This window comes from Halichoerus grypus, chromosome 5, assembly GCF_964656455.1.
Source record: "Halichoerus grypus chromosome 5, mHalGry1.hap1.1, whole genome shotgun sequence".
Lineage (NCBI taxonomy): Eukaryota > Metazoa > Chordata > Mammalia > Carnivora > Phocidae > Halichoerus > Halichoerus grypus.
The window spans coordinates 171,676,736-171,703,589 of record NC_135716.1 but is presented as its reverse complement, the minus strand read 5'-3'; the positions used below and the strand labels follow the sequence as shown (position 1 = coordinate 171,703,589).

At 54.5% G+C, this 26,854-nt stretch overlaps 2 protein-coding genes across 12 annotated transcripts in view; one reads left to right on the top strand and one right to left on the bottom strand.

The window, feature by feature from the left end:
• Positions 1–10,697: 10,697 nt before the first annotated feature.
• Positions 10,698–18,967, top strand: LDLRAD2 (low density lipoprotein receptor class A domain containing 2). Its single transcript, XM_078071793.1, has 5 exons — positions 10,698–10,761; positions 12,505–12,948; positions 17,306–17,437; positions 18,440–18,586; positions 18,738–18,967. Exons 1-5 carry the CDS (start codon positions 10,698–10,700, stop codon positions 18,965–18,967), a joined length of 1,017 nt encoding a protein of 338 aa, XP_077927919.1.
• Positions 18,968–19,317: 350 nt separating this feature from the next.
• Positions 19,318–26,854, bottom strand: part of HSPG2 (heparan sulfate proteoglycan 2) — a 98,490-nt gene continuing 90,953 nt past the window's right edge. For 10 of the 11 annotated variants that reach the window (XM_078073682.1, XM_078073692.1, XM_078073690.1 and 7 more), the window contains 15 exons: positions 26,699–26,798; positions 26,415–26,524; positions 26,182–26,290; positions 25,511–25,609; positions 24,936–25,157; positions 24,421–24,665; positions 23,953–24,124; positions 23,739–23,861; positions 23,578–23,634; positions 21,791–21,866; positions 21,622–21,700; positions 21,407–21,477; positions 21,150–21,233; positions 20,656–20,759; positions 19,318–20,491 (listed from right to left, as the gene is read on the bottom strand). In XM_078073682.1, coding sequence (XP_077929808.1) covers positions 20,319–20,491; positions 20,656–20,759; positions 21,150–21,233; positions 21,407–21,477; positions 21,622–21,700; positions 21,791–21,866; positions 23,578–23,634; positions 23,739–23,861; positions 23,953–24,124; positions 24,421–24,665; positions 24,936–25,157; positions 25,511–25,609; positions 26,182–26,290; positions 26,415–26,524; positions 26,699–26,798 — 1,824 coding nt within the window. In that variant the 3' untranslated portion in view covers positions 19,318–20,318. Of the gene's footprint in view, positions 20,492–20,655; positions 20,760–21,149; positions 21,234–21,406; positions 21,478–21,621; positions 21,701–21,790; positions 21,867–23,021; positions 23,104–23,577; positions 23,635–23,738; positions 23,862–23,952; positions 24,125–24,420; positions 24,666–24,935; positions 25,158–25,510; positions 25,610–26,181; positions 26,291–26,414; positions 26,525–26,698; positions 26,799–26,854 lie in introns of those variants that run through there. The other variant, XM_078073693.1, reaches the window with a different exon arrangement.

Below are 26,854 nucleotides of genomic sequence, written 5' to 3'. Positions count from 1 at the left end.
TACCTACCTGACCTTTGTCTCACATTTTCTTTATATAAACCTAGAAGTAGTTTCGGCACTTGAGAGACAGTCTTTGAGACACCAGTCTGCTGTCTTCCCGGTGTCAGGCTCACGGAAATCCTTTCTCATTTCAACACCACTTGTGTATCTGCCTTTAGATTTTGTCAGTGGTGAGTGCTGAACTTGATCTCTCTGGGCCCCCCTGGAACCAGATGCTCTTGTGCCCCTGCGCCCTGGTTCTAACAAAAGGAAACTAAAACTAAGGGCCCTTCATGATCTGGCCACTCCTAACTTCAACCTTATATTATTGTTTGTTCCCTCATTCACTGTGAATTAGCCACAGTATCCAAGTACTTTCCTGCCTCAGGGCCTTTGCAATTGCTGTTCTTCTGCTAGTAATGCTCTTCCCCAGCTCCTTCAGATCTCAGTTCAAATGTTACCTTCACAGGGAAGACCTCCCTGACCAGCCTGTCAAGAGTAGACCTCCCTTTCACACCCCACTATCACATCCCTGTTTATTTTTCTCCTAACACTTATCACAATATCTGAAGTGATTGTGTTGGGGGTGGGGGGTGCCTGGATGGCTCAGTCTGTTAAATGTCAGACTCGGTTTTGGCTCAGGTCACGATCTCAGGGTCGTGAGATCGAGCCCCACGTCAGGCTCCGTGCTCAATGGGGAGTCTGCTTGGGATTCTCTCCCTCTCCCTCTGCTTCCCCACCCAGCTCGTGTGCTCGCTCTCTAAATAAAGTGATTGTGTTCAAGGCGCCCGGCTGGCTCAGTCAGAAGAGCGTGCATCTCTTGATCTCAGAGTCATGAGTTGGAATCCCACGTTGGATATAGAGATTACTCAAATAAATAAACTTAAAAAAAAAAAGATTGTGTTCATTTTGATCTTGTTTACTTGCTCATTGAGGTCTTTCTCAATTGTCAGCCCTTCAGGAGTAGGAACCTTACTGCCTTGTTCATTGCTATGTTCCTGGCACCCAGAACAGCGCCTAGCACATAGTAGTAGATGCTTAAGAAATACTTGCTAAATAATGAATGTGCATCAGTTTAAATAAGGATTACTGTTTTTTTTTTTTTAATTTACTCGAGATGGGGGTAGCTAGAGAGAGCATAAGTGGTGGGGAGGGGCAGAGGGAAAGGGAGAAGCTAACTCCCTGCTGAGCAGGGAGCCCGACGTGGGGCTGGATCCCAGGACCCTGGGACCATGACCCGAGCCAAAGGCAGACGCTTAACGACTGAGCCACCCAGGCGCCCTGAAGCCGCTTTTAGTCAACAGGCTTGAGCAATGGAATGTAGGAAGGGCCCACAGTGACCCCTGCCTGAATACAGAAAGGCCCATTGGAGGACCCACCTCAAAACATCCATAGGCCCTAACTGACCAATGGGCTACTTACAACCAGGCACAGTTACCAAAAAAGGGAAAATTCCGTAAGATGCCTTACCTCCTCACCTTTCCTCTTTAGAAACAGCCCCCACCCACTGCCTCATTTGCAGAGTCTCTCCTCGGCTCCCTTGTGGTGTATCCAATAAACTTCTAGCTCCTTTGTTCTGCCTCCAGCGATTCTATCACCACCCACACTACCAGCTTCCACCTGATTGAGTTGCCCCACATCTGGGCCCCCCCATCCAATCGTGATAGAGGACAGTATGCACTTTTTTAAAGATTTATTTGAGAGAGAGCACGCACAAGAGTGGGGTGGGGGGGCAGAGGGAGAGAGAGAATCTCAAGCAAACTCTGCGCTGAGCACGAGAGCCCAACGTGGGGCTCAATCCCATGACCGTGAGATCATGACCTGAGCCCAAACCAAGAGTCGGATGCTTAACCCAGGCGCCCCCAGTGTGCATTCTTGCCGTGGGTGGGAGCAAGGGGCATCAGGGTCAGGAATCTTATAATGGAGACCTCCCTTTCTGTGCATATTCTTCCCCTAGGGATGCTATAATAAATTACTACAAACTGGGTGTCTTCAAACAATAAACTTACTCATGCACAGTCCTGGAGTCTGAAAGTCCAAAATCAAGCTACCTGCACAGCCACGCGCCCCTTGAAGGCGCTGAGGAAGGCTTTTACCTGGCCTTTTCCGTCCTCCGGGTGGCTCCTGACGTGCCTTGGCTCTGCCTCCATCTTTCCTCTGTGTATGTCTCTGTGTGGCTTCTCCTCTTACAAGGACACTGGTCATTGAGGCTAGGGCCCACCCTAATCCTGTATCTCATCTAAATTCATGACATCTGGAAAGATCTTATTTCCAAATAAAGTCACATTCTGAGATTTTGGGTGGGAGGGGCATGGATTTTGGGTGGACACTATCTAGCCCATGAGACTGTTTATAACCGTGCTTTTTGTATGTTGCTGTTCACACTCTTGCTCTGATTGGTTATGGGCAATTTAGTAAGCCCTAATATGTTGATCCTTAGTACGATTACTTTACGTACTGGCTCTTGCCACCTCACCATTGGACTATAGGTTTTACAGAAATACAAGGGGAACACGAATATTCTGACACTGTTAAAGATGTGAGCTGGCCTTCAGTGGGATGCAGGCAGCCTTTAAAAACTGGAATCAAGGGACGCCTGGGTGGCTCAGTCGTTAAGAGTCTGTCTTCGGCTCAGGTCATGATCCCAGGGTCCCGGGATCGAGCCCCGCATCGGGCTCCCTGCTCGGCGGGAAGCCTGCTTCTCCCTCTCCCACTCCCCCTGCTTGTGTTCCCTCTCTCTCGCTGTGTCTCTCTCTGTCAAATAAATAAATAAAATCCTAAAAAAAAAAAAACTGGAATCAATAAGCTGTAGCATGGGTGTCAGCCTGGCTTGGCTGGTAGAGCACGTGACTCTTGGTCTTGAGGTCATGAGTTCAAGCCCCACATTGAGGGTAGACTTTACTTAAAAAAAAAATAAGAAGCTGTGTCCAGAATTGAGACATCATTTACAAACACATCTGCCCTACAGTTCACACCCTGATTCGGTCACACCTCTGCTACCACAGACCTGAATCAGTATCAGAATCATAGCAAACAAGCATATTCCTTAAGTATTTGGTAATGTTGCAATGTATCCAATCACTGGGGTTATATTAAGAGTCCCATTAAATGTCCATGGCACAGAGTCTTGCCAAGCAGGAAGACAGAGACATAGCTCCATCCATTGCCTCTTTTTTTTTTTTAAAGATTTTATTTATTTATTTGAGAGAGAGAATGAGAGAGAGAGAGAGAGCATTAGAGGGGGGAGGATCAGAGGGAGAAGCAGACTCCCTACTGAGCAGGGAGTCCAATGCGGGACTCGATCCCGGGACTCCAGGATCATGACCTGAGCCGAAGGCAGTCGCTTAACCAACTGAGCCACCCAGGCGCCCCCATCCATTGCCTCTTTATTTTTTTTTTTTAAGTAGGCTCCACACCTAGCACAGAGCCCAACGTGGGACTTGAACTCAGGACCCTTCAATCAAGACCTGAGCTGAGATCAAGGATCAGATGCTTAACCGACTAAGCCACCCAGGCACCTCCTTTTTCTTTTTTTTTTTTTTAAGTAATCTCTACCCCCAGCATGGGACTCAAACTCGTGACCCTGAGATCAAGAGTCGCATGCTCTACTGACCGAGCCAGCCACGTGCCCCTATAGGACTGTATTTTGGCTGTTTGCACAGCTCTAGGCTGTCAGGACAGTTGTTTATTATGTAATTTGGACAATTTATTCTGCCAGAACACTGTTCCATTTTCTATTTATTTCACCCCAGGCTGGATTTAGGTGTTTCCTTAGTAACCCGTTAAACTTTTTACCATTCCTGCTGCTGTCAGAGTATGAGGCATCAGATTTTCTTCTTACTGGCCTAGACCCATGGCCTTACTGTAAAGTTTGTTTCCTGGTTTGATTCTGTGACCTGGGGGGGAGGAGGGAGGGGGGGCGCTTCATCGATACTAGTAGGTGTCTGTGTGCCTGACGTCGTTCTAGCATCTGTGTAAACCCCAGTCCCGAGAAGTAGCCCCCGCAGCCATTTCTGGTCTCCTGGTGACCCAGTCATGGCTTCAGCATCTTCTGTCTACCAGATGCATCTTCTGCTAGCTCTTTTTAAGATTTAAAAAGAGCATACTGTCCTTCTCTCTCACGATTGGATGGGGGGCCCCCAGATCTGGGGCGACTCAAGCAGGTGGAAGCTGGTGGTGCGGGTGGTGAAGGAATTCGCTGGAGGCAGAACAAAGGAGCTAGAAGTTTATTGGATACACCACAAGGGAGCGAAGGAGAGACTCTACCCCTTTTTTTTCTATTGTCAACTGACACAGAGAAAGGGTGACCGATTTGACAATGTTTCAGTATGTGCTGTTTTAGGACCACCTCTCTCCCTCATTGTTTCATTGATGGGTTTGTGCCCAACTGTCCATTTGTTTGGGGACCCCACCTAGCTAGAATATTGTCAATTAACCATTTTTGATATTATCTTTCCCGTTAATTTCTCTACTTTCTAATTGTATTTTGCTTCTTGAGTTTTACCTTTCTAGGTGCTGAGACATGATCCCCTGTTAGGTTAGACGGTCAAACCTGATGTATGTTCTCCCATGTTGGTTTTCTCCATACTGATTGTTTATTAGACAACTATCTATTTTTCCATTTGGGGCACCAAATTATTAGGCCATTGGCTACTGCCCATGGATCATAATTCAAGATAACTTCAGGATGTCCTTTGCATGAGTTCTGACTTACTGGCAATTGTACTGATGTTAATTCATCATATTGAGTTGCCTTGTCTGTCCCTCTACCTGCCAGTGTTCTTCCTGTGGTTGCCTTTAGGGCGGCCGCTTTCCACTCCATATCTTGTGGTATGACAGGCACTCCCATGCTTGGGCCATCACGTCGCCTGAACAGGTCCCTTCATCTCTCTGGATTTTGGCTTTCTCTTCTATAAAAGGAGATGATTATACCTGCCTCTGGGTTTTTCTGGAGTGAAGGTGTTCAAGGCCCCAGGCTTGGAATTGGCATCAATGAATAGTTATTTACTAGTAGCTTATCAAACTGTAAGTTGCAGGAAAGAATGACAGATGAGATGTGACATCCTCAGTGCAGAAGCATTCAGCCCATATTCCAGACTCAGAGAGGGTCTGAGGGAAAGAGCCCTTAGAGATGATCCGGGCTTGCTGACCTATTGGACAGAAAAAGTAGGACATGGCAATTGGGCAGGACAACCGTCCTTATCTACAGTTCCCTGAACGTGTAGGGAAGACACCTAGGACTCAGACCTGAGATGCCCAGTGCTTGGTTTCGGGATGGAGCTGCCACCGTCGCTGTCCTCTAAGCTGAGGGGCATCCCACCACCACCCAGCGGCCGTTTCTAGGATGTCAGAGCAGTTCCTCATCCTCAAATTGGCTTTGACTGCCCCCTAGGGGACATTTTTCTCCAGACTCATGGGTACCAGATGCATTCTTCCAGGAAAAGGGTTGGGGCCCTGTCCAAGGCTGCTGGTTCTCTCCTCTTGTCTTCCTCTGCTCACTCCATGGCAGACTCACCCCATCGTGTAGCTTTACATACCATCCACAAGCCACTGCTCCCCAAATTATATCCCCAGCCCACACACCCCCCACCCCCCGGACTCCAGACTCGGAGATTCAACTGCCACTTGTCATCTCCACTGGAAAGTCTAATGGTCATCTCAATCAGAATGAATCCAAAGCTGAGATCCTCATCCTCCCCCATCCCAGTTATGGCAATGCCATCCTTCCAGATGCCAGCTTGGAACTCAGGGTGCCATCCTTGACTCATCTTTCCTTCACACCCAAGTCCAACCTGTCAGCAAATCCTATTGGCTGCACCTTCAAAATATGTCCAGAATCTGACCACTTCTTGCCATCCTAGTTCAGGCTACCATCTTTTCTAGACTTATTAAAATAGTCTCCTATCTGGTTCTGTAGCATTTGGCCCTGTCCAGTGGTTCTTGTCTCAGCTGGAGAAAAAAGCCAAAGTCCTTATGATGACCACTAGGGCTTCACTGATGTAACTCATCTCCTGTCACTCTCCCCGTAATTGCATTCGCTCCACACTGTTGTCGCTTGTGTCAGGCATGCTCCTGCCTCAGGGCCTTTGCATTTGCTCTTCCCCCTTCCTTCAAATAACTACATGGCTGGCTCCCTCATTTCCTTTAGATGTTCACTCAAAAGACCCTTCTCCATGAGGCCTTCCCAGGATACCCTATCAAAATTTCAGCAGCTCTCTGACATTTCACATCTCCCCACCTTGCTTTATGTTTTTTCTTCTTATTATTTATCACTATTCATGGATGGGGTAACTACGTGATGGACATTAAGGAGGGCATGTGATGTAATGAGCACTGGGTATTATGTAAGACTGATGAATCACTGACCTCTACCTCTGAAAGCAATAATACATTATATGTTAATTGAATTTAAATAAAAATAAATTAAAAAAATAAATAAAATCAGGAACAACACAGGCTAAAAAGTATTTATTACTATTCAATGCATTACACATTTTACTCATTTAACCTCCATTAGGATGTAAGTTCTACAAGAGTAGAGTTTTTGTTTATTCTCTTCCCTGAAATATCTCCAATGCCTGTAACAGAGGTTAGTGATATTTGAAAAAGGAAATTACATCCTTCTTCTATTTTTTAATTTTTAAATGCTTTCTTTTAAAATAATTATTTATTTATTTTTTTAAAAAATATTTTATTTATTTATTGGAAAGAGAGAGCATGCACAGAGGGAGAGGGAGAAGCAGACACCCCGCTGAGCAGAGAGCCTGACATGGGGCTCAATCACAGGACCCTGAGATCATGACCTGAGCTGAAGGCAGGTGCTTAACTAACTGAGACTCCTAGGTGCCCCATTTATTTTTAGGTAGGCTCCATACCCATCGTGGAGCCCAATGCATTGCTCGAATTCATGACCATGAAATCATGACCTGAGCCAAGATCAAGAGTTGGATGCTTAACTGATTGAGTCACCCAGGTGCCCCTTATTTTTTAAATAAGCTTTTTTTTTTTTAAAGATTTTATTTATTTATTTGACAGAGAGAGACACACAGAGAGAGGGAACACAAGCAGGGGGCGTGGGAGAGGGGGAAGCAGGCTCCCCGTGGAGCAGGGAACCCAATGCGGGGCTCGATCCCAGGACCCTGAGATCATGACCTGAGCCGAAGGCAGACGCTTAACCGACTGAGCCACCCAGGTGCCCCTTAAGTAAGCTTTATGACCAATGTGGAGCTTGAACTCATGACCCTGAGATCAAGAGTCACAAGCTCTACCAACTGAGCCAGCCAGGTGCCCCTACATCCTTCTTTTAATTTAATCTTCCTAATAAGCCGATAAGATACTATAGTATTGTCCCTAATTTGTAGATGAGAAAACTGAGGCACAGAGAGGTTAAGTCATTTGCCCAAGGGTCACACAACTAGGAAATGGGATGTGGTGGGAATATTCTACTCTTCTACTTACCAACCTTATTATCATTATCTGTATTCAGATTTGTCATCATTTAAATGAGACCCATAAGAGTGCCTTCTTTGTGGGGTCATTGTGATGACTGTGTGTGATAAAGCATGTGGTGAGCTTACAGCCGGCGCCTGGAATGTTGCACTTAAGAAGTGGTCGCTAGAAATATGACAAAGTTAGTTTTTTATTAGTGATTATTTAGATTTTTTTTCTTCAGCTTTGCATTTTATTATTGATATGGTTATTTATGTTCTTAAGGATTGTTGTTGGGGCACCTGGCTGGCTCAGTCAGTGGAGTGTGCGACTCTTGATCTTGGGGTTGTAAGTTCAAGCCCCACATTGAGTATAGAGATTACTTAAAAATAAAATATTTAAAAATTTTTTAAAATATTTTATTTGTTTGAGAGAGAGAGAATGAGCATGAGCAGGGGGTTGGGGGGTGCAGAGGGAGAGGGAGAAGCAGACTCCCTGCTGAGCAGGGAGCTTAATGTGGGGCTCCATCCCAGGGCCCTGAGATCATGACCTGAGCCAAAGGCAGCTACTTAACTGAGCCACCAGGTGCCCCTAAAAATAAAATCTTAAAAAAAAAAGGATTGTTGTCAAACTTGGGATAACCTCTATCAAGCACCTTTTATATGTGAGCTATAAGGTTTGGAAGCATTTTCCACAGAGTAGCTTTTGGCTTCATACATTTCAAACCTTATTTCAGCTCCAACACCCTCATAGCAGATGGGCCAGGCATGATAAGGGTCTCTGATTCTGCACCTCCATATCACAACATGGGGGAGGACAGTACAATGAGCATGAGGAATATTCGTGGAAGCCATTTTGGAGCATCCAGAAATAATAAAACTAGACCCAGAAGAAGCTAGAACCCCATTCATATATCCTTCCAAACCCAAACCCAAACCAACCTTCCTTTAGCGAGTGAGAGTCCAAAAACGCCCATGGCATTGAAGTGAGGTGTGTTGGAGGAGACGGGGTAGAAAGAGACAGTGGTCTGATTGTGGTTAGAATATCTTACTTTTGCAAATTTTATAAGACATATAACCCCATACAAGTAATGTGTCCTAAAGCTTAAGCTTCACAGGCTTCATGGTAAATCTACGTCTGCTGAAGCAGACTCACGTCCTCTCAGAACCCCCAGGCCTGGGCTGGGATGGCGTACAAGGTAGCCTCGAATGTCAGCTCCGGCAGGGACAGCCGTTAGAGAGTTTTGGGACCCATGGCTGTTTTTTGTTTGTTTGTTTTTGTTTTATAGAGAGAAAGAGAGAGGGCGAGAGAGCACGAGCACACAAGTGGGGGGATGGGCAGAGGGGGGATGGGCAGAGGGAGAGAATGTCAAGTAGACTCCGCGCTGAGTGTGGAGCCCAACACAGGACTTGATCTCATGACCCTGAGATCATGATTGAGCCAAAACCAAGAGTCTGATGCTTAATTGACTGAGCCACTCAGGTGCCCCAGGGCCAGTGGTTTTAACCTTCCCATAGAGTCTTGGGACTCCGAGGTGGTATCTCAAAGGTCACAACTGGACACTTCTTGAAACGTGGTGTACCTGTTTAAGTAATAATATTAAGAGTCATCATTCAGCCTAGCATGCACTGGGCACTTTACAATGTGACAGACACTATTCTAAGTATCCCACTTGTATCATGTGACTCAGTCCTTACAACAAACCTATGAAGTTAGAATTATCATTTATATATTAAAGGTTCCATGTAGGGGCACCTGGGAGTCTCAGTTGGTTAAGTATCTGCCTTCAGCTCAGGTCATGATCTTGGGGTCCTGGGATGCCCCATGTTGGGCTCCCTGCTCAGCAGGGAGTCTGCTTCTCCCTCTCCCTCTGCCCCTCCCACCCGCTCATGCACACTCTCTCTCTCAAATAAATAAATAAAATCTAAAAAAAAAAAAAGGTCCCATGTAAGAAAACTTCTGAAAAATTGTTCTTTTTTTAAAAAAAATTTTACTTTTAAGTAATCTCTATTCCCAACGTGGGGCTCAAACCCACAACCCCAAGATCAAGAGTTGCATGCTCCACTGACTGAGCCAGCCCCATGCCCCATGAAAAACACTGGTCTAATAACAAGTTTTGGAAAATCGTGAAATGGTCCAAGTCCTTTCTTTTCTACATGGGGAAGTTGAACCCAGCAAAAGAGAGGTCATGTGGGGTGCCTGGGTGGCTCAGTCGTTAAGCGTCTGCCTTCGGCTCAGGTCATGATCCCAGGATCCTGGGATCGAGTCCCACATCGGGCTTCTTGCTCAGCCAGGAGCCTGCTTCTCCCTCTGCCTGCTGCTCTACCTGCTTGTGCTCTCTCTCTCTCAAATAAATAAAATCTAAAAAAAAAAAAAAAAAAAAAAGAGAGGTCATGTGCTCAATACTATTTTATTTGTTTTTAAATTTTTATTTTTATTTTTATTCTTATTTTTATTTATTTATTCTTATTTTCTGGAGGCCTGCCCTGTGTCAGGCACTGTGCTATGACCTGGGGGTTCAGAGATCAACAAGACCCTTGTGGAACATGATTTTAGTGGGGCCAATAGATAATATACACAAGATATCAGTCAGCCCAGTAATTCGAGCGAGTGCTAAGATAATAAATTCTGGGAGATGTGACTGAGAGACAAGGAGGGAGAGTACTAATTCAGACGGAAAGGTGATCTGGGAAGTGTGGTCCGAGGAGGTGACATGTGAGTCAAAACCTGAAAGACCTGAAGAAGCCAGACATGGAACGCTATGGGAGAAGAGCACTCCAGGTGGAGGGAACTGTGAGTGCAAAGGCCCTCGGGTAGGAACTCCTGGTCTAGTGCTCCTTCGCCACTCGGTGCCTCTATAGGGCCCTCAGAGCTGCCCTTTGATGTCCTGGGCCTCCCTCAAGCTCAGTCCTAAGGTGTCAACTTATCCAGAGAGTAGCAGCTCTCTGAGGTGCTGAGTCCCCCTCCCAGAAGCCTTGTGGGAGAACCGGATCTGAGTCTCCGCAGTTCCTGTCTGGCAGGGAGTGAGTAGACATCTTCCCAGCCTTCTTTCCCTAGGCTCCAGCCTCAGCCCCAAATCTCCACGGCAACCCGAGACACAATCCTGATCTGAAGAAGGATCTGGAGCACGAAGATCACTATAAAGAGACCAGAGGGCTGGTGGACTTACCTCCCCTTGCTCCTTGTGTCCTGCCAGCCTGTCTGCCAGGCCCCCATACCCTAGTCTCCCCAAAGACCCCAAACTGAGGATTCTGCAGGTCTGCCCCCTTGCTGGGCACAGCAGGGCCTGGATGGTGCCCCAAAGTCTGCTTCTGCTGGGGGCGGCTGCCCTGGCTGCATCTACTCTGGAGACAGGTGAGCACGAGGGGGCTTGGCTGGGGTGTGCAGGAGAGTCAGAGCCTACCACCCGTAGACACCATATCCCCATGATGGGCTGGGACCCCCTTGACTTGGAGGAGGCTGGAAAGCCTTGTGCCTGGTCTTGTTTGGTACCCCAAACCGCTCTGGGAGGCTGGAGCTCCAAGTCACCCAGAAACAGGGGTCTGGAGTGTGTGTGTGTGTGGGGGAGGGAATGGACAACACCATGGGCTTTGGGGGCAGACGGTCTGTGTTCACACTCTCAGTGACATCACTGCTCCACCTCTCGGGGTCTGTTTCTTCAGCAGCAAAGTCGGAATAAGGGCCCTTGCTCCTTAAGGGACTATTATTACTGTGCATATAAGATGAGATAAATGTGTAAGACATTTAGCGCCTGGCACATAGAAGGTGCTCAATTCATTCACTCTCCAAACCTCCTTCCTCCCCCGCGGGCCTCCAGGGCAGGGCCTGGCTTTACTAGGTCTGTGCAGATTTGAGAAAAGGCTCCCACATCCTGAGCTCTGATGGTGAATTTCTTCCCCCAAAACCCACATTCTGGTTGGTCCTCAAGATCCACTGGTGCCCCTAACATGCACCAGAAAAGCCACCTCCTCTTCTCCGTCCTTAACAAAAATCAGAGCTAGTTTGATTATTTGCCTATTATCTCATTCAATCCTCACAACAACTCTGCAGCAGTGAGGATGTTTTGGGATGTAAGTAACAGATACCAAACTAACAGAGCTTAACCCAAGTGGATTTATTTCAGTTAGGGAGAGTGGCCATAGGTGATTCCAGAAATGGTTAATTTAGCAGCTCAACCATGTCAATGTTTTCCCTGAGTCTCATGACCTCATCCTAGCAAGATGGCTGCTACAGCGCTGGCCATCACATCCTCAGTCAACTGCTTTCAAAAGCAGGAAGAAAGAGGCTCCTCATCACACGGCTCTCCCTTTTCTTTTTTTCTTTTCTTTTTTTCTAATCAGAGAGGAAAACCTTTCCCAGGAGCCCCCAGCAAACCTCTTCAATCTCATTGGCCAGAATCTGGTCCCATGCCAATCCCTAAACCCCGCAAATTGAATCAGGATTGCAAAGTTTGGTTTAGGCCAATGATCAGGAGAGAGCAACCTACAGCTGAGAGATAATAGGGTTCTTTTATCGAGCAACAGGGAAAGGCTGTGGGGTGGGCAGGTGCCCAGTTGAGTCTACCCCTCCTCGGATAAGATACTAATAATACTAACACTTATGTGACACTCATTAAATGCGCAGCACTGTCCTAAGCACTGAACCCTTACCTGCCCACAGTCCTCTAGTTTCAATTCCAAAATATGAAAAGCTCTGAAAGCCCAAATTCCTTCTTAACTGATTTACTGGCAACACCTGACTTGAACTGATAGGAGGCTGGTTCTTGTATTTATTTGTCCTGCTTAGGGTTACGTCTGTAGACTTGCTCTAGAAAATGTGCTTGATCATGGAGGGCTGCAACATAATCTCCTGTATTACCCACCTTATCTTTCTAAAATCTGGAAAATTCTGAAACACATCCTAGCGTTTTTGAGTAAGAGACTGAGGCCCGAATTAAATTATTCAACCCTCACAAAAGTTCTGAGGTCGGGCAATCATTCCATTTTACCGATGAGGAACCTGAGGCCCAGAGAGGGTGAGTGACTTACTTGGGGTCACACAGCGGGCAGGGCTCCGAACCTGGCCGCGCGGTTCCAGGGTCCGTGCTTTTCCCTGCAGCCGACCTGGTGGACCTCTGCGGGCAGACGTGGCAGGGGGCCGGGCTGCGGCTGCGCTCGCACTCCGCCTCGCGCAGGTTCTACTTCGTGGCCCCGGACACCGACTGCGGGCTCTGGATGCGGGCGGGGGCCGCTGGCGACAGGATCCGCTTCCAGTTCCGCTTCTTCCTGGTCTACAGCTTGGCCGCGGCGGCCCGGGCGCCCCCAGTGTCCCCGGCACCCAACGCCTCCTCCCCCGCGCCGGCCGACCCGTGCGCCCCCGGGTCCTACCTGCAGTTCTACGAGGGCCCGCCGGGGGCGCCGCGGCCCCTGGGGGCCCCTCTCTGCGGCCTGACCATCCCCGCCCCGGTGGCGTCCTCCGGACCCTTCCTGGGCCTCCGCCTGCTCACGAGAGGCCGCCAGCCCCGCGTGGACTTCGTGGGCGAAGCCACCTCTTTCCGGCTGGGTGGGTGGGGGCTGTTGGCCGGGGCCGGGGCCCCCAAGCCGGGGGCAGCTGCGGGCTGGGGTCACTGGTGTGGCACCTGCGGCGCCAGAGGATGGGGGGGTGGGGGGCTGGGGCCTGGGCGTGGGCGGGGTGGGGGCTGGCAGCGGGCAGAGCGCGGTCCCGGGAGGGGCCAGTCCAGACCCCCGGAGCCTACCCCGTAAATCTGACTCCCCGGGCCGCGTATGGCTGCCCCCCTACCAGCCCCTGACGCACGCCCGCACACACTCGCCCGGTGCCAACTCCCACACACTCCACGCCTCACACCCAACGCCCACACTCACCGTGCGCACTCATTCATACCGGCCCTCACTCACACACTGCACACAACCCACAAATCCTGCACACTCATTCACACCAGCCCCCACTCACACACTGCACACAACCCACAAATCCTGCACACTCATTCACACCAGCCCCCACTCACACACTGCACACAACCCACAAATCCTGCACACTCATTCACACCAGCCCCCACTCACACACTGCACACAACCCACAAATCCTGCACACTCATTCACACCAGCCCCCACTCACACACTGCACACAACCCACAAATCCTGCACACTTATTCACACCGGCCCCCACTCACACACTGCACACCACCCACAAATCCTGCACACTCATTCACACCGGCCCTCACTCACACACTGCACACAACCCACAAATCCTGCACACTCATTCACACCGGCCCTCACTCACACACTGCACACAACCCACAAATCCTGCACACTTATTCACACCGGCCCCCACTCACATACTGCACACCACCCACAAATCCTGCACACTCATTCACACCGGCCCTCACTCACACACTGCACACCACCCACAAATCCTGCACACTCATTCACACCAGCCCCCACTCACATACTGCACACCACCCACAAATCCTGCACACTCATTCACACCGGCCCTCACTCACACACTGCACACAACCCACAAATCCTGCACACTCATTCACACCGGCCCCCACTCACACACTGCACACAACCCACAAATCCTGCACACTCATTCACACAACCCCACACACCTCACACCCAACACCCACACTCACTGTACATAGCCCTCAACCTACACACTCATTCACACATACACTCACCTACCCGTTCACAACTCCCACTCCCACGTGACTCCCACACTCCCACACCTCACACCCCACACCCACACTCATGCACCGTTCACACTCATTCACATGACCCCCCCACACGACCGACCCCATATTCACACACCTCACACCTCAACACCCACGCACACTGCCCTCATTCACATGACCCTACATTCACACCCTTCATACCCCAACACCCACATTCACACACTGCACAGTCCCCACGCCCTGCACACTCATTCACACAACCCCATACCCACAAACCTCACACCCCAACACCCACACTCACACACACACGTATATGTGCGTACAACCCACAACTTTGCACTCATTTACACAACTCCACACCCATGTGCCTCACACACTGCAACGCACAACCCACGTGCCTGACATACTGCCCACTCACACACCTCATACACAGACAGTATCACTTTGCACGCTTAGATACAACTTACACACTCTCAAGTTCACACACGGCTCTTCTGTCCTGGGCCAGCCCTGCAGATGAACGCAGAGGGGCTGAGCGGGGTCTCCGGTGACTGTAAGTGACAGATACCCGCTTCAGCAAGGAAAGGGAACTGCTAGTAGTTAATGATGGTTTATCACGCATTGCCTTTGCCCCTGGCGTGCCAGGTCTGTGTTGCTCACAGCCACACGTGCCCGTCTTCTCGTGCTCGTGTTTCGGGATGGGAATCAGGCTCGGGGGGTTAGGTAAAGGGCCCGGGCCTCCCTGCTCACAAGCGGAGCGGCTGGGCTTTAGCGGCTAGAGCACGTCCTCTTGTTCAAATTGAGTTCAAGGCTTTAGCCCCCGCAGGCTCCCCCAGGATCGGAGACGCCCCCCTGTGTCGCAGCAGAGGCTGTGTCCGGTGATGGCGAGCAGGCGAGCTGCCAAAACCCAGAAGACGCCAAAAGCACAGAGAAGCTTTCTTGCCGACGCTGGCAAGGTATCCAGGCTGGGGATTTGAACGTGGGGTTGCGAGCACTTTGAGACTGGAGCGCGGGGCCATGTGAGGGCCTGCGCGGGCTCACCAGGGACTAGACTTCAACGAGCCAGGCCCTGGACAGCCCTATAACACGGAGCTGGTCGGGCAGAGCCCTCGGGCCGTCCCGTGGTCTCTTTAGACAAGGCCCCCACCTTTTTCTCCCCTGGCCTGTTGCCTGGTCTGAATTTTGGATTTTATTTTATTTTTTAATTAAAAAAAACTTTTTTTTTTTTTTTTTTTGGAGAGAGAGGGAGAGCGCGTGTGCATGAGCAAGAACAGGGGTGGGAGGCAGGGGCAGGGAAAGAAATTTAAGCAGGCTCCGGGCCCAGCACAGAGCCCGTTGTGTGGCTCCGTCTCAGGACCCTGAGATCATGACCGGAACCAAAATCAACAGTTGGACGCTTAACCGACTGAGCCACTCAGGCACCCCTGAATTTTGGATTTTAGATTCTTTCTCTCTTCCCCTTAGTCTCTGGCTCTGGGAGGAACTATATGAAATTTGGACCCTAAATCCTTAGTGCCAAGACCAGTGGTGCCTGGGGTCTCCTTTCTGGCTCCTGTAGGCTGTAGCATGCCCAGGGGCCTACGATGTTTTGCAAACAGCTCTCACTGGCTGATTGAGAATTAACCCCTCCCTCCCTCCCTCTCTTTCTTTTTCCCTCGCTCTCTTTCTCCCTGTGGCCTTGCCTGCTTGCAAGGTGCAGCGGTCAGCCAGGGAGCCCGGGATGCTGCCGCTGCTCTGTGTTTAGCAGGATTGAACTCCTGAAAGAAGGAGGCAGGGACGAGGCCCTGTCACAGGTCTGGCTTCCTCAGATCAGTTTGCCATTTGAATGAAGAAAGGTTCATTTCACACCCTCAGGCCACACACACAGTCCCCATCACTCACACCTGCAGGCACAGGCTGCCTGGTTCATGCACACACTCCTACATAGGACACCCACATATGACCGCCCATACATAACCACACTACTGTTTGTGTTTTCTCTCACGTTCATTCTTACACCTACATAACTGCTATATAGTCTTCGTTTTCATTTGTAGACAAAAGAAACCCAACTCAAGTTGGTTTAGCCAAAAGAGAATGGGGAGGGACTCCTATAACTGGGATATTAAGGTGTTGGTTCAGGTATGGCTGCATCCAGCAGTTCAAGTAAGACACCTGGGCGCTGTCTCCTTGTTCTCTGTCTTTGCATTGTGGGCGTCTGTTTGGCCTCCATTTCAGGCAGCTTCTCTTTCTATCTGGCAGCAGGATGACCCTGCAGCTCCAAGTCCACGGTCACCATTATAGCTCTAACCTCAACAAAATGGAGAGTGAGCATCTTTTCTTATGGTTCTAGCAAAAGTGCCAGGGCCAAATCTGATTAGTCATGTGGATCATGTGTCCATTTCCGTGGCCAGGAAGTGGAACGCTCTGATTCCCACGCCCACCCCCGAGCCAGGATTTTGGGCAACCCTACCTGCACCAGCTTTTCTCCACAGAATGAGATGCTGGGTAAGTCAACCTCTCTGCACGCCCTGCGCATCAAGTCATACAATTCGTTCACCTGCGTGCATATTCATTCATTTAACAAATGTTAGGGAGCACCTGCAATGTGCCAGGTGCTGTTCGAGGCTCCAGGGCTACAGCAGTGAACGGAAGAGGAGTCCGCGTCCTCTCTGAGCTGACATTATGCAGGAGACTCAGACCATAAACAAATAATCGAGTGAACCCATGTTCTGTTGAGGTGAGGAGTGCTGCAGAGGGATGGAAGTCAGGACAAGGAGGATCAGAGCGCTGGGGGAGGGTGGCGTGCCATTCTCACGTGGAGCTCAGGGGCCCCCTGGCAGGTAACATTTGAGTGTGGACCTGAAGGGAGTGAGCCATGCAGTTACTTTGGGGAGAGAAGGCCAGGCAGAGCCGATGGCAAGTGACCTAAGCTCTCTGGGCCTGTCTTCTGATCTCTGAAATGGGGGTGGTAACAGTGTTTATCATGTAGGGTTATTGTGAGAACTTTAGGAGCTGGGGTGTGAGTGGAGTGCTTAGAGCCATGCCCAACACGGGGATAGGAACTCAGTAAATGGCCGTCAGCGTCATCCTGCACACACCTGTCTCCCATGGAACACCCACCCATGCTTTCATCTGCAGCTTTCTGCGGCTCGCAGCTCCCAGGTTCCCTCACTATAGGGCTACGCATCCCTGTGTGTCACGGGCTGGCTCAGGGTTCTCATCTCATGCCTCCCCTCCTGGCCCCAGGAGCCTGTGGCGCCTACTTCCGCTGTCAGAATGGCAGGTGCATACCCCCGAGCCTGGTGTGCGATCGCTGGGGCGTGGACAACTGTGGTGATGGTAGTGACCAGGCTTCTGGGCCACCAGCCGACTGCAGAGGTCAGTGATGGGTGCGGCCCGGGCCCTGCTGAGCAGCTAGGAGGGAAACCGGGGCTAGCTCCCCTTCCCAGGGGCAGGGCCTCAGTGGGGAGGCTGGGGGCAGGGGCATGGCAGGAGAGAATAAGGTGAAGCACAGCAGTGGGGAATCTGTGTAGGCCGGACTATCTGAGGATCAGAGCAAGTTAGAGCCGGAATGATGCTGGAGATGATCTAATCCAGCTGCTTCCAAATGATATTTCAGTGGTGGAAGCTTTTCCTAAGTGAAATTTTGCAGAGGATCAAGACAGCAAAAGGGAAGATGCCCTATTTAACTGGACATGGAGGCCCAGGCCCTGGCTGACTGATGTCCCACCGAGGGACCTGAGTTGGACCTTCAAGACTTACTTTGGAAACCATTGTCCAGTCTTGTCTCCCACATTTTATGTATGGGGAAACTGAGGCTTAGGGGAGGAGAAATGTCTTGCCCAAGGTCATAGAGTCAGGGAGTAGCATGACCAGGAATGACCTCTGTGGACAGGGGGGACCAGAATAGGCCACCCAGGAAGCTCCTTCCTGGGAATCTAAGATGCCACATCCTGCGAACAGGGCTGCTATGTACTGTTGAACAGGTTGTTTACTGCAAAAAAACACCTGGCTGAAGGGGCTGATAAACCTAACCTTTCAGAGTTGTCCTAAGTGAAATACCACAGGTAAGGAGCCCAGCACCCAGCACGGTGCTTGGTGCCCAGAGAATGCTCAGTACAGACACATCCTCCTTCTTGAGAAGTAGCTCCATTTATAAACCCTGGGCACTAGAGCTGGGCCGCATGAGCTCAAGTCCTCCCCTAGCACTTCCTGCTTTGTGACCTGGGCAAGCGACTTAACCTCTCTGTGCCTCACTTCCCCCATGTGTGAAATGGAAATACTAACAGTAACAAACTCAGACAGGTTTGGGGAAACTTCAAGGAGCCCAAGTCAAGCCCTGGAAAGTTCTGTGTGTTCCTCTATTATTTCCCGCTGCAGGTCCCTCTCTGGTGCCCAGCCAGGCAGGGAGTACGGGTGGCCCTACGTCCAAGCCCCTGACGCTCTCCCCGGCTCTCAGGTCTGCAGGAACTCCCCAGATGGCCGCCCAGAGCACCCCCCTCGCAGGCCGGGCCCCTGAACAGCCGGGTACAGCAGCTCCTCCGGGAGGTAGATGGCTCTTGCTTTCCGTCCGCTCCCACTCCTCCCACCAAGGTCACACTTGTCCCTCCCCACGTGACAGGCACGGGGCAGCAGGCCCAGGCTGGGGCCTGAGCAGGCTTTCCCTTTCTTTCCGCAGGCCCCCGGCTCCGAGGCGTGGCGCTGGTCTCCTCGCTGGTCCTAGCGTCCGCGGGCCTCCTCCTGGGCCTCCTCTGGGGCTACTGCTCGTCCCGCTGGCTGGCCTGGCGGGCTGGTGCCCACGGCCTCTGCCCCGGCTGCACCTCCTGTTACCCGTGTCCGGGCCGGGTGGCTCCTGGGGGGCTGCAGGCCAGTGGGCCGGCCTTGCAGGGTCGGGGAGGACAGCCCTAGAGGCTGTGGCTTCAGAAACAGGAGAGTGGGCTCTGGGGTCAGACAGACTTCGGGTTCCACCCCACCCCCAGGAGGGCCACCTGACCTTGGGCACGTCACCAAACCCGCAGACTCAGTCCGCTCCTCTCCTGCCTCGTGGCTGTCGTGAGGTACACGGGGGCTAAGCGGCCCCGAGGCTCGGGAGGTCGCTGGCACTCTGCTGGATCCGGGAAGGGCGGGGAGCAGGGGCCTCGCTCCCCTGCAGCTGCCTTGTTCACCCCCGGCGCTCACCTGCCCGGCTTTGCCCCCCCGCCAGCACCCCCTCGGGTTCCACCGAGTCAAGCCCCAGCCAGAGGTGCAGGAAATAGCTGTGGCAGGGATAGCACCGTTTATTAAGAAAGATCAAGACAAAGACCACAGGAGGGTCCCTTCTAGGACACGGAGGCCAGGCGTCCTGACCCCACATCTGCGGGCTGCTGGTGGGGAGGGCACATGCCCCCACATGGGCCCTCGGGCTCCCCACAGATGGGGCAGGGCTGTCATGTCCCCTTCCTGTCCCTCCCAGGCGTGAGTCCTGGCATCTCCCACCCAAGGCACTAACTCTTTTCAACCACCAATGCCCTCCTCTCCCCATGTCCCCTGGGCCTTCACTTCCAGATCAGTGGGGGGAGGGGGACATGGCCTGGTGGGGGCGGGGAGACCCTCTCAGTGCTGGGCTCTGCCTATAGCAGCTCCTGGGAAGAGTTGGGGTGGAGTTTCCCTTGCCGCCCCTGAGGGCAGGGGCCCTGGGCCAGGTGTTGGGGGGTGGGGGGCGGGGGTGGCGGGATGCGGGCCAGGAGGGCTCGGTGGGAGGGGGAGGCTGCCAGGGGCAGGGGGCCCGGCTGGCTAGGCAGAGGTGGAAGGGGCTGGGACACGGGCTGGCGGTGGCGGGCTGGCCTGCCCAGGGGTGAGCTGCCTGGCAAAGGGAGCTGGGGAGGCACCAGGCTGTGGGCTGCGGTTGGCTCCTGTGGGACTGAGGGGCCCGAGGGCTGCCGGACTGGACAGCCCAGCTCTGTGGGGGGAGGGGCTCTCGAGCGGTGGTGACAGTTCGGAGCCCACTCGGCCACCGTGTCTGACCGCGAGTCCTGGCGGCCCTCTGAGGCACCGGCTCTCATCCAACCTGCCCTACCTACCAGCCTGCGGCTTTGCCCAGGTGTGTTTGTGTAGGGGGGGTGGCACGCCCACCCTCCAGTCCAGCCCAGGGCAGTAGCAGCAAAGCATGGCATTGCCTCAGTTTCTTACAAAATATTCATCATAATAATATTAATAATAATATACTCGACGTCGTGGGGCTGGGATGCCGCCTGGGAGTCCGTCTGGGGCAGGCGGCTGCCTACGAGGAGCAGGGGCGGGTGTTGGCCCCGGCCTGGGCGCGGTGCTGCAGGTCCTGCGGCTGCGGGGGCGGGGCGCCAGGCCGGGCCGAGTGCAGCACCAGGTTCTTGACACAGCCCGTGATGCCCGAGGAGAACCGGCCCCCGGTCAGTGTGGTCACGTCCGGAGCTCCGCCTGCGGGGACGCGGTGGGGGGCGGGGGGGAGGACAGGGCCCGTCAGCTCCCGGAGCCCAGGGGCTGAGGAAGGCGGCATGCCCTAGCTCTGCAGGGCCCCATGCCCTGCCTTGGCCCTGAGGAGGGTGCCCGAGGCCTGCACTGAGGCCCGAGCCCGGACTTACCAATGTAGATGCTGCCCTTGCTGTTGACTGCCACGTTAGGGCCTGGGGACTGGCCGCTGACCAGCTCCTCACCGTCCACCTGGATGGAGCCTCTCCGGCCCTCTCTGTTGGTGGAATGGGGGTGGGCCCCTCACCACCAGTTCCAAGAGTCCCCCCTCCCTTTGCACAGAGATGCCAGACAGGAAGTCCTGCCCTTGCTTGGAGCTCTTCCCTTCCCCCCACTTGATGAGATCTGGCCCCACAAACACAGCTTCCTAGCACCTCCCCCAGCTGTCACCCATCCCCTCGGGTGCTTGTCTCCCCCCCCCGCATCCCCATGGTGTTATGTCCCACCCTGGAAGTCTGTGTTCAGGCTGGTGGGCTCTTCATCCACCCTGGCTTCAAGTTCTGTCTCCCAGAGCTCAAAGCCTGTCTTGCTGCACGTGGGGGGCGGCGTCCTGTCCCACCCCAGAACTCTGAGCCCCTCGCCCCAGGGCCTGGGCGGGCTCTCTTACCGCAGCGCGGTCACCCGATGCCACTCGCCATCATCGATGGGGTCCTCAGAGACAAGGCGGGCCTCCCCACTGCCCAGCTGGTAGCTGCAGTCACATGGGCCCAAGACAGTGTGAGCTGGGGCAGACGGTGGTGGTATGTGGGGCTGGGGGCCTGCAGCTTCTCGTGGGAGGAGCCGTGGCACCGAGCAGAGGGGGAGCCAACTGAAGTGGTGCGGGCGGCCAGGGAGGGGGAGGAAGGGCCAGGTGCCCGGACCCACCTGAAGACAAGGTGCCCGTCCTGAAGCCCGAGACTGATGAAGTCCTTGCCACGGCCAGCCTCTCCCACGTCCTGCCAGGGAAGCGCGGGGTTGCTGGGGTTCCTGGTCTGGAGAGCCGAGGCCCCTGCCACTGTGGACTCGGCCCTCCTCCCTCTCACGGCCCTGGCCACCAGGGGGCTGGGGACCCTGAGACCCGGCTGGCCGCCCACACTCACCACGCCCTGCCAGAGCAGGAGGCCGCTGGCCGTGCGGGTCCGAACCTCCAGCTCGATGGTCTCTGGCACCCCGGGCAGGCTGGGAGTGGAGGAGGTGGGTGAGGGGGAAGAAGGTGCAGATTCCTGTTCCCCTGCCTGGCCCCACCAGCTCCCCCAACACCCGCCTCACCTCCTGGAGAAGATGTGGCCAGGGAGGGCGAGGAAGCCGTCATCGTGGAAATAGGCTCCGTACTGCCCAGGGGCATCTGCGGGATGACGCGGGGGATGGTGAGGCCCCTGCTCGTCTGCATGGAGCGGCCACCGCACGGGCTCCCAGACCCCCACCTCCACCCCAACGTGTGTCTCCAGAGACCCCAGGGGGCTATGGACACAAGTCAGGGGTCTGTGAACTTGGACGGGCAGACACTAGCTTGACCTTCACTCATTCCTCACTGAAATGTAGCAGTTCCTTCCGCTGTGCATGTGGGCAGCAAAGCCAAGGAGCCGTAGTGGGGCACTAACACGTTTCCTTATCACGTGACAGTGGTTACAGACACTTCAGGGCTTCCTGAAATTGTGGTAGCTATTAGGGCCACCAGTCGATCTCGTTATGTATTGTGTTCCTACAGAAGCTCATATGTTACAAATCAGAAAATTCTAAATATTTTGAGAAACTTATTTCAGTACAATTGGTTTCCTCTGAAATCCTATGTATTTTATTTTATGTAGTCAGTAGGGTCCAGATACGGTGACCAATCGTCCCTATTTGCTGAGTCCTGTCCTGGTTTTAGTTCCTGAAGTTCACATCCTGAGAAACCCCTCAGTCCTGAGCAAACTGGGAGAGCTGGTCACCTAGGTCCATGGCACATACAAGGTTCAGAACCTTTGTGTTCCCTCTATCCTACAGAGGTGAGGACAGGCTGGGGGCAGGGTGTGAGTGACCTGCCCAGAAAGCCGGAAGCCAGCATGGCAACCCGGACCTTTAGGCCCCAACGTCCGTACCGTGTGTGGTTTTAGCATCCCCAGCCCTACCTGCTTGGACCCAGCCAACAGGCCAGTGCTGGTCCCTGTGGGCCTACAAGGGTAGGGAACACTTGGCCACCCTCCGCCCAATGATGCGAACAGCGAACATTTCCCAAGCACCCAAGCTAGTGCCAAACAACGTGCGGGGAGCATCCCAGGAAAGCATCCTTTCATTTAAAGGGATCCTTACAATAATCCTATGGTTTAGATATGATGTTAACAAAAGCTAACGTTCTATACCCACTGTCGACTAGACATTGTTCTAGGCATTTTAAGTACATTGAATAATTGTACCCTGACACAAACTTTTATCCAACCCTCGTGGAAGGATGTCACTTCTCTTTATTTTACACATAAGGGCTTAAGGAAACTGAGGCACAGAAGGGTATGTGACTCACCCGAGGGAACACAGCTAGTAGATGGCAGGGCTAGGATTTGAATCCAGAGCCCATGTTCTTAGCCACTCTGCCACTCCCTCTCCTATCACGTTAGTGAGAAATAAGAAGATGGGTGTCTACAAAGCAGTTGGCCCAGCATTTGCGAATATTCAATAAACACTGATTTTTAAGAAACGATCATTGCTTTTAAATAGACTGTGGAATCCTTGAGAAGGAAGGTCTTGCCTTGTTCATCTTACATTTCCTGCCTCCAGGGCGAGGATGGGCACGCAAGGGTTTGTTGACAGGATGTGTGAATGTAGAGGAGGAAACTGAGGTCAGAGTGGCTCAAGGACGCACGCCGGGGCCGCCCAGCCAGCTCAGCTAGCCCGTAAGTACGGGGCAGGAGCCAGCTCTGTGTTGCTGGGCTCTTCTTTATTCTGTCCCTCTGAGCCCAGTGAGCCTCTCACGTGGCCTTGTCTTGCTCACAGGCCGGAACTGAGAGTGTCCCTGGGAGAGGGGCTGCGACGGGAAGCCGAGGAGGAGACAAGCCTCTCTGGCCACAGGAAGTACGTACCGTTGCCCCCGCTGCCTTCCAGATGCCACTCAGATTCCGCCGTGCCTTGTCCAGAGCCTATGAGGAGAGGCAGGTGCGGTCGGCGGGCAGAGACACGGCGGGTCCCGTGCGCCGCCCCCCAGGGCCCCGAGCGGGAGGTGGGGAGAAGCCAGGACAGTTACCTTGTTGGCAGCGGGGGCCAGAGAAGCCGGGGGGACAGAGGCAGCGGGTGCCCTGGCAGGTGCCCCCGTGCAGACAGGGCTCACGGAGCTGGCAGGGGCTCTCCTCGTGCTCACAGAGGTCTCCTGCGGGCCAGGGCACCGTGAGCAGGCGTGGGCCGCAGCGGCCACCCAGCACCCCGCGCCCTCCCCGCCGGGGCCGGGCAGGCTGGCTCACCCTTGAAGCCAGCCGCGCACAGGCACTGGAACTCGTCCTCGCCGGCTGGCACGCAGGTGCCACCGTGCCGGCAGGGCTGGCGCTCACACGGGGAGCTGGGGTAGCACTGCCCGACGCCCCGGCTGCCCAGGAAGCTGTAGGTGAGGTCCAGCCGCTTCCCATTCACCGACACCTGTGGGCACAGGGACGCTGAGGGGGCTCTGGGCAGGCTGGGGCCAGAGGCCGAGTGGCCCAGCAGAGGGGAGCTGGGAACCTAAGTGGAAGGGACTCTCGCGCCGGCGAGGGAGGAACCTAAGCTGAATGCCTCCTGCGAGCCAGGGACGTCCAGCAGCGCGGTCACTCCTCGAAGGGAGTGTCACTACCCCCATTTCGCAGAGGAGGGAACGGAGGCTCGACGGGAAGCAGTCTGGGCTCGCTGCGGGCGGAGGGGCCGGCTTGCACCCTCCCTTCCTCTCCCCTGCTCCTCACCTCGCCCACGCAGCCGCGGAAGTGGGCGCTAACGTTGGCGGCGGGGGGCAGCCGCACGGAGGGCTCCACGCCCCCGAGGTAGAGGACGGTGTGCAGGTTGAGGCCCTGGCTCTTGCCCGGTGAGGAGCGCAGCACGGGGGCTCTGCTGTTCACGCGCAAGCTGCCGTCCTTGTTCAGACGCTCGGCAGACGCTCGGTGCCAGTGGCCCAGGGCCAGGGGTTCGGGGCTCCGCAGCACGGCCAGCCCTGGGGCGGGGGGGGGAATGCCAGACGGGGATGGTGTGCGCGGAGGGCTCCCCCCCCCGAACGGGCACTTGAGCGGATAGGGTGGTCCGACAGAGGCCTAGGGGACTTGCTTAAAGTCACAAGTGGAGCGAAAGAACGTGAGCGAACAGAGGACTTCAGTCGGTCTGACTTCGGAAGTTATTCCTCCAACCCTCCTTGGGCCTTGGGGAGCCGAGGGGGGCGCAGAGCTTGGCACCTAGAGCCCACCTGCCTTCAGCGTCTGGTGCTCACCTGACCCTAACTCGTAGCGGAACTCCAGGTGGCCGCCGACCATCGCCAGGGACACGAAGTCCTCCACAGGCCTGCTCTTCCCCCCGCTGAACACCAGGATGCCGTCGGGCGCCAGAGGCTTGAACTCAACGTCCAGGCGCAGCTCGTGGTGTGTGTTGGTGAGGGCGGGCAGTGCCAGGTAGGAGCCGGTGCCCGACATGGAGGGGGTGGTCACCGTCACACCTGCACACCACAGCTCAGCCAGGGGCAGTGGGGGCACCGGCGTCCCTGCCCGGCCCGCCCCAGACCCCGGGGCTCCAGACCAGCTGGTTAGGAGCCGCCAACCACAGGAGCGCCTGCCCTCGGGCACCGCAGACCAGGCTGGAAGCGTCTCCGGGGCGGGGGGTGGGGGGCGCTTCACAGACCCTCATGGGAGAGATTCAGGCTGGGCAGAGGCTTAGCCAGGTGACTCTGAGGCCCTCTGGCTCTGGACTCATGTTACCATCCACGGGGCCCTTTGTGGCCTCAGAGTGTCCCTGCCCAGCTTCCCCCATGCCTCCCGGGCTCCCCGGGGACTCAGGTCCGGCTCCACTCACCTTCCTCACACCTCACCCCTGAGCGGCCCAGGTGGCAGCGACAGGTGTAGCCTCGGCCATCAGGACGGTTCACACAGGTGGCGTCTGGCCCACAGGCCTCTGGGGGACAGAGGGGCCAGCAAGAAGGACAATAAGGTGGCCCGGGAGAGGGTGGGGTCCTGACACTACAGCCTTACTACTGCCCCCGGGGGCCTTGGCCGGCCTGGGAGGACTGCATCAGGAGACTGGGCAGGAGGAATGGATGACGGCGGGGCAGGGGGGCACCAAGGAGGCTGGGCGGGGGACGGCATGGGAGGGGAGTGCAGGAGTGATGGGGTAACAGTGTGGGGTGCTGGGTACCTGGGAGGCAGGGCATGGGCTGAGTGCCTTGGTGAGAGATGGGAAGGTGGTAAGAACCTGGGGTGGTGAGAGGCTGGGGGGGGGTTGCCTGGCAGCAGTGATGGGGGTAGGATGAGTAGCTGGGCACCAATGACGGGGGTGAGAACTTGGGGAGCAGAGTGGGTGTTAGGGTGGCAGGGATGGAAGTCAGTCTCTGGGAGGAGTGGCGAGTCCTTGGGTGAGAGTGTGGTTAAGTACTATGGTCAGCAGTGGGATGGGTGGATATGGAGGGGCAGCTATGGGCAGAGGCAAGCACCCGGGGGTGGCAGCGATCGGAAGGGTGGGTCACACACCTGGGTGGCAGTGCAGGGCCTGGGAGTGCTCACAGCGGCTCCCGGTGAAGCCAGCCGGGCAGATGCACACGTAGCTGCTGCTCTCTGAATCCTGACATTGGCCCCCGTTCTGTGAAGCCACCCCCAGAAGTCAGGTGGAGAACCCCCTGGCTCTCCCCCACTTCCCACGGGGGCTGCCCCGGCGGAGGGCAGTGGCCAGGGGCAGTGAGGTGGCGCGTTCGGTGTGGGGTTACCTGGCATGGCCGGTCCCGACAGGTGGGGCAGTGGGAGATGCCATGCGCGGTAAGGTTGAGGTCATGGAAGACGATCTCCTCGCCCTGGATGCACAGCTCCCGGACACAGCCTGGGCGGAGGGCGGCCACGATGAGAAGGGGGGCGGTGCCGGGAGGCCTGCCCAGCCCCAGCCCGCAGCCCGCAGCGCTCTCCCAGGCTCCCATGGGCTCCGCCAGCCAGCCAGCCAGCCAGCCAGCCAGCCAGCGGAGGCTCGGCCAGGCACGGCGGCAGGGCGGGGGCTCACCTACGAAGCCGCTGCTCAGCCCCGCCTTGGAGATGGCACCGTAGTCGGGGTAGCCGCCCAGGTAGAGCTCCTCATTTAGGTCCAGGCCCTGGAACTTGCCCTGGGGAGTGGAGAAGCCGGGGATGGTGGACAGGGGCTGGGCAGAGGTGGGGAGGG

Bases quoted from the DNA above. Each gene is read 5' to 3' on its own strand.
- LDLRAD2 (XM_078071793.1), top strand. From the start codon at position 10,698: ATGGTGCCCCAAAGTCTGCTTCTGCTGGGGGCGGCTGCCCTGGCTGCA. The intron at 10,762-12,504 runs GTGAGCACGAGG...TTTTCCCTGCAG, and splicing joins TGCATCTACTCTGGAGACAG to CCGACCTGGTGGACCTCTGC. The intron at 17,438-18,439 runs GTCAGTGATGGG...TTCCCGCTGCAG, and splicing joins GCCACCAGCCGACTGCAGAG to GTCCCTCTCTGGTGCCCAGC.